At 28.9% G+C, this 7,177-nt stretch overlaps 1 protein-coding gene across 6 annotated transcripts in view; it reads left to right on the top strand.

Annotated features, from left to right (window-relative positions):
* Window positions 1–338: 338 nt before the first annotated feature.
* The window catches only part of LOC106467248 (serine/threonine-protein kinase OSR1-like), a 44,220-nt gene continuing 37,381 nt past the window's right edge, over window positions 339–7,177 (top strand). For 2 of the 6 annotated variants that reach the window (XM_022395381.1, XM_022395380.1), the window contains exons 1-3: window positions 339–466; window positions 4,610–4,722; window positions 5,995–6,103. In XM_022395381.1, coding sequence (XP_022251089.1) covers window positions 382–466; window positions 4,610–4,722; window positions 5,995–6,103 — 307 coding nt within the window. In that variant the 5' untranslated portion in view covers window positions 339–381. Of the gene's footprint in view, window positions 467–715; window positions 874–1,010; window positions 1,050–4,609; window positions 4,723–5,994; window positions 6,104–7,177 lie in introns of those variants that run through there. The other 4 variants (XM_022395382.1, XM_022395384.1, XM_022395383.1 and 1 more) reach the window with 4 other exon arrangements.

Genomic DNA, 7,177 nt, shown 5'->3' with positions numbered 1-7,177 from the left:
CGCGCTATGGAAGCTTGTGTCAATTTCCTAATATATATACATACATGCTCAAAATGAACGTGCTCCAGATAGAAGATGAGTTAGTGTTACATTTAATATAACTAAAAAATCGTAGTTGAACCAAGCAATAGAAGGAATAATAAAATAACGATAAATAAAACCATAACAAAATATAGTAGCCTTCGCTATTTCACAATCTTATAAGTAATTAATTCAAATCTTAATTTTAGAAACACAAGTACCAGCCAGAACAATGGAACCGATTCAGAATCATCAAGTCCTTGTCATCAGATCAGTTCCAGTCAAGTATTTGATTTTAAAAACGTGTTGCTTCGAGACCTTGCTCTCAGCAGGAGCGTGGGTGATCTCTTAGCTGTCAAAATGGCTGAAGTCAGCAATTCCTACAACAGTGCATCAGATGTTTGGTCAAATAAAAAAGAAGACTATGAACTTGGGGAAATGATTGGTTAGTATTATTTGAAAACAGTTTTTTCATGGTATGGTTCCATAAATAATGCATGATTTTCATCTTAATGAACTTAATTTTATGAAGCATAAAAATATAACTATACTGTTGAATAATTTAATTTATTCTGACTTGTTTTACATCACTAAATGTAAGATATTGTTAAAAGCTATGTTTATTATTGTTTTAAGTTAGATGTTTGTTAGAGGGCGCTTGACGTTAAGAAAAAGTAAGATTATAAAACTAGAAGTAATCCTAGAATACCTAGATGTAGAATGATTGTGAATATTAGTGACCAAAAGATTTTAGTAAACATCTGGAACAAGGATACATTATAAACAAGAGAATCAATAAAGCACAGAGTCAGTGTTCAGTTGGTAGAGCACCAGGCATTTAGTTTCAGTGAAGTATTATGATCAGTGTTAATGTTAGCTATAACTTAAGTATAACGCAAGCTTTTCCTAAAGATTTTTTTCAACTGCACTATTATATTTTAACTTCATCATTTTTAATACCTCACGTCTTATTACACCTCATATATACAGGCCTAGTAACAAATGATCCAAAAATGAAGAATATTCTAGTAAATATATTTATTTATTATAATGGAATTTTATAATCTTAAAAATACTTTTTTAAATATTTATCCACTTGAACCTACAATTACAGGTGCTCAATTTGTGATCAATTGCACACCAGAAAAACCCTTGGTATAACATATATTGGATTTAAAATTCCAAAACAGCTAAATTGTGACAAAAATATACTATTTAAAAACGTTTTGCTACTCTTAACGTGGCATCAACATCATATATATATATTGGATTATTTTTTGTTTAAGTTTAACTATATCAGTATTATTAAATTGGCTCAACCACTCTGTGATCCTTATGAGTGGTAACTGTTGAAATGTTGTAATAAAGCTAAACTAAAAATTAAAATAAACAATCCACTCAAAAGCTGTATCTCGGGACTTGTATTTAAAGTATGTTAATCATTCTACTTTAGTAAAGGCTTTACTTTAATGAGTAAATCTATGTTGAAAATCAAAACTTTATTTGTGAACCTAAAACTGTGTACAAGTGATATTGATAGTAGCCTGTAGTTAAAGGAAGAAATTAACTAATTTGTTATTATTGCGTACATTGAACTTATTTACCACAAATAAGTTAAAAGAATCAGCTCAACATTACAACAATATCAAACAACTATGTTACCAATGTAACGTTACTACTGCTACTAGGGAAATGACAAGTTTAACAAAATATCAGAAATCAATAATTAATAAGTTGTGCCTAGCCAGGACTTTATAGCTCAAGCTCAAACACAAATGCTTAATTTAAACTTTAAAGAAGCAACATTGTTGATATCAAATGACACCAAATAATATTTACAATAACAATGAATTAAAAAAAAGAACCAGAAGAAGAAAAAAAAGGGAACAATATTAAACACTTCTCAAAGTAACATTAAATTACAAGCAAGAAAGTGAATATTTGCAATAATCTATAAATATAACTTTGTGAAGATTCTTACATCTTTCTAGCCTAACTTCTCTCAATAATTTCATGCAACTTCTAATTGTATTGCCATACTACAAGATTACATAACATTTGATTGATAACTTATCATTTGTTTTGCATATTGATATATAATAAATTTAGCTAATGCACATGGATTATCATAAATTGAATTATAGATATAAATTTGAAGAGAATAACCTGAACAATGTTATGGAAGAAAAGGATCTTGGTGATCTGGTTGATCAATCTCTTCTGTCATCCTAGCAGCATGCTGTTGCTAGTGGTGTCACAAACAGACTTTTAGGTTGTATCTACAGAAATATTGGATACAAGTCTAAGGAGGTTATAATTTTATCCTATATGTCACTGGTTAGGCTACACTTAGAGTATTGTGTTAAGTGATTGATATATAATAAATTTAGCTAATGCATATGGATTATCATAAATTGAATTATAGATATAAATTTGAAGAGAATAACCTGAACAATGTTATGGAAGAAAAGGATCTTGGTGATCTGGTTGATCAATCTCTTCTGTCATCCTAGCAGCATGCTGTTGCTAGTGGTGTTGTAAATAGACTTTTAGGTTGTATCTACAGAAATATTGGATACAAGTCTAAGGAGGTTATAATTTTATCCTATATGTCACTGGTTAGGCTACACTTAGAGTATTGTGTTAACTGATGGGCTCTTACCTTTGAAAGGACATTGAATTGTTGGAAAGGCTTCAGAGGAGGGATACCAGAATGAAACCTAAGAGAGACAGTTTTTGATCTATGACATTGTTTTCTCTTGGAAAAAAGAAGAGTTAAAGGGGATCTGAATGAGGTGTCTAAGATTGCTATGGGAATTGAAAGTGTCATTGCATCATCTTTTTTGGACTTAATGGTGAAAATGATAAGTCTAAGGGATACAAATATATATTTTAGCAGAGTAGGAGTCATCCTCTGCTTAACTAAAAACACCAAACCTACAAGTATATGAAACAAGTAAAATGGAAGATAATGAAATGTATGAAGATCAACAAATGCAAGTTTAAAAAATACTAGAAATTAGAATGTAGATGTGACATGGTGTTTAAAATTGTTTGGGGTTTCAATATTCTGCTTCTAGGTTTGTTTGAAATAGTTGAAAACAATGGATATATGAATTGTAAGAGAATATAGCTATTGCTGCTTGCTTATGGGTAATAAGGAGGTAATGCATTATAATGTTGGTGCAGTTCAAATTGTCAGAAAAAAAAAGGTATAACAGATATTTCTGGTGGTTTATGAATTTCCAGGAAATATGTGGAGCAAAAGCTAATGGTGGATGAACTGTCATGAAAAATTGCAAATACAGCTAATTATTGAGGTGATTGTATGGAGGAAGTAGTGTTGGTATAGTAAGTAGTTTTAGAAGAGAGTGCACTTATTTTTGGTATAATAAGTATATTAAGAAGGGAGTGCACCTACTTTTAGCTGTATCTGGATATTGGAAAATAATACACATTTACAGCTAGATTGATAATCTTGGTCAGTATCTGATGGATCTACTGCTGGTGCTGTATGAATTATCAAGATAGTCTAACAACAGCCTATGGATATTTTGCAGAAAGTGCATGGAAGTACTTTGAATATTCTATGGATTGACAGGGGGAGTGAATTTATTATTGGTACTGTTTGTGTTATTAGAATGAAGTACAACTACAGTTTTTAGAATATCAAAATATGGTTGATGAATATTTTGATGCAGGTACTTGTTGGAGAAAACATTACCTAATTTTTTACAGTTTATTAGAAGACAGAGAATGGAGGCTGTTGTACGTGTCATACTGATTCTCAGGGGACACAGGATCAAGTACAGAAGCTGCTTTATAAATTGTCAGGAGAGAATAAAGCTATTAATATTACTGATACTGTGTGGTTTGTCAGGAGAGTGTATAGTCACAGGTGTTGCTGAGTGATTTGCTGCTCAGGAGTTATTAAACAATAATTCTGAAGTAAAGGACTTTATCAGTTAGATGAAAAGCCTGATCCACTTCATCAAGTAGTTAAGCAAATTGAAATGTTTAGGAGAACTGTTAGTGCAGTTATAAGATTATTGTAATCCCTTAAATGAAAGTTGATGAAATATATTACTAGTACATGTACATCCATTACAGATTGATTGCTGGAATTTCAGGTTTATTGTAATTATTTGTATAGAGTACAAATGTGTATAAGTATAAATGTTATTAATGACCTTTACTCATACTTAAAATACTGCATGAATAGAACTGAATTACATTTAAGATCCTGGTATGATCATTTTAAAATATTATAGATTTAGTTAATTAATGTAAAAAAACTAAAAGCATCTAATATGTTACTTTGAGATATAAAATGTTTCATACTTTTTTTTCAAAGTATAGAAAATTGTCCATAGATATGTGATTAAGATCATCTTGATTCTTTAATTACAATTTAAAATTGACTGTGTTATTCAATGCTTTAAAAATATTCTGTAGGTAAAATTGCTAATGAATCTGTCAAAATTAAGGTGTATGAGATTTTGAAATACCAAAAAAAGTATTCATTATAATCTTTTGCATGCGAAACTAGTAATTTTGTTTAAAATTGTTTTTAAAAATTTGTCAACAGGAGTTGGTGCAACAGCATTTGTTCATAGTGCAGTATGTAAACCAAGAAATGAAAATTGTGCAATCAAAAGAATCAATTTAGAAAAATGGAACACAAGTATGGAAGAACTTCTTGTGAGTATACACATTAGTGTAGTTTAAAAAATGTTAAGATGCATTTTTATTTATGAGCTTCCCTGATGGTTCACAGTATTTATGCATTAAGAGTTACTTTTTATGTTATATCAAATTTACTTGAACAGTATGATGCATTAGAAATCTGCTTTGTTGTGTAAAGCTAAACAGAACCAAGTGTTTTGTACACAACCAAATATAAAAAAACAATTTTTACAATTCTGAAACATTTTAGATTCAGAGGTAGAAATTTTCCAAACTACTAATTAATACTTACTTGTGTAGCTTGCAATCAATCATCTTTCTCTGAAAACAAAAAGTAAGATAATAAGAATTATTCAAACAGTTAACAGCACTGTATCATCATTTCTATTAATAAAAAGTATTCAAATCGTAGTTGAACTAAGCAATAGAAGGAATAATAAAAGAACGGTAAATAAAACCATAACAAAATAAATTATCTCCAATAAATTATCTATTCAGATTAATTCAAAAAAAACAATCTTCATTAAATATAATCCTGCCAGATCAACTGAACTATTTTAGATAATAATAATAATATTTTTAACACAGTACCATGTAAATAATAACACACATCTAGCTTGTAACTGTAATCATTCTTGAAAATAATCAGTGGTCCTAATTCTGAAGTTTTGTATAAAGAACTTATATAATTTATTTATTGCAAATTTTTACCTAAATCAGAGATGTATGTATATTACATAATTTTGTTCTAAAAAACAACAGACAATTATCTTTAACACACAAAAAAATCACTTATTGTGAAGTGTGTGGTTGTTAATGTGTAAATAGGAAGAAACAGACTTTGATTTTCAAAGATCTTTAGGATCTATAAAACACTTAATAAAATAGTTTGTTTTACATTATTAATTTTATTTCAAAAAACAATGTACATGTGGAAAGTATAGTGTTTCAAATTCAAGCTTTGAAGTTATTCTTCTCAAGATTACTCAAATACATCAAGTTTTACAAATCAAATATAACAGAAAGTCAACCACTTATGCTTGTCAACAAAAAATGCACAGCTGAGATTTTAATGCCTCTAAAAATAAAAATAAATTTTTTGAAACAATCTCTATCATACATTTTAATACATTTAATTTGAGTATGCCAAAATTATAACTAGTATGTTTTCTACATAGATTGTGATTTTTTTATTGTTGGTTCACATATAGAGTAATATGTATTGAACATATGTATTTCTGTTGATTGGACTTATTGCTAAATATTTATTATGAATTATGTACCCAGAAAGAAATCCAGGCCATGAGTGCATGCAATCATGAAAATGTTGTGAAATATTATACCTCTTTTGTTGTCAAGGAAGAACTATGGTTAGTGATCAAACTTCTTGGAGGAGGTAAGTAATAAACATCACACCTTAATGTATCTTTGTTTTTAAATTCATTTTATTTTAATTATTTTTAAGTTTTGGAAAAAATTGTAAAGTAATGAAATAATAACTTGTAATTAAAAGAGGATGAATTACGAGAAAGGAAGATTGTTGTGAATTAAACTTCTTACATGCTGTTGGTTTTGGCAATGTTTCTATCGTTCATTTTTATTTAAGATTAAATGTACATGCTGGATAAAAGTAAGTAGTATCTTATGTGAATATATTTGATGTAATATTTTTTTCTAATGTAGGGTCTAGGACAAAGTATAGTAATTTTTTTTTATTACACTGAAAAGATACTGTAAATCAGGCAGGTGGTAGCACTGCCTATGGGTTGGCTCAGAGTGTTCATCAAAATTGTATTGTAAATATCTCCTCAACAGGTCATCAGAATTTTACAATTCAATAAAGTGTTCCCTCTCATAACAATATGTATGTAATGACTGAGTCAGTTGTTCTGGGAATATCTGTAAATATCATAGCAAAAAAAGTTTTAATTTTTTGTTCTTCTTTCTTTTGCTTTTTTTTATTACATGGTAACTCGAAACCAAAACAATGGCATCAGCCAGTTTCACTGAGGCGACAGTTTTAAATGGAGTATCTGCTTTTATAAGTATTATTAATAACTAGTAGTAAGTTAAAAAAAATCATAATTCTAGTATAAATGATGTTATCATTACCCCTTGAAGTTAGCTTTATTACAGAAATTTGATGTTCCTTTAAAAAGTTTAAGTGCTGGGTGAAACAGGAATTACCAGCCAATAATATATAAGCGATAAATATTACAGTTGGAACCTCATTGTATTTAGAACTTGGCTATAACTACAACTTTCTTATGTCTATTGAAACACTGCATTAAAAAAACAAGCAAACATGTGAAGAAAAACTTTTCAAAAAAAGGAAGTAAATGTAGGGATGACTAATATCAATCCTTCAAAAACTATGCAAACAAGATAGTAGGGATGGCATTTGCAAAATCCCTACATAATAGTCCAGGCAAGAATTAACATATAGCAATATATATATATATATATATAT

This window comes from Limulus polyphemus, unplaced genomic scaffold (assembly GCF_000517525.1).
Source record: "Limulus polyphemus unplaced genomic scaffold, Limulus_polyphemus-2.1.2 Scaffold2543, whole genome shotgun sequence".
NCBI classification, from domain to species: domain Eukaryota; kingdom Metazoa; phylum Arthropoda; class Merostomata; order Xiphosura; family Limulidae; genus Limulus; species Limulus polyphemus.
This window is presented reverse-complemented; position numbering and strand designations above follow the sequence as displayed.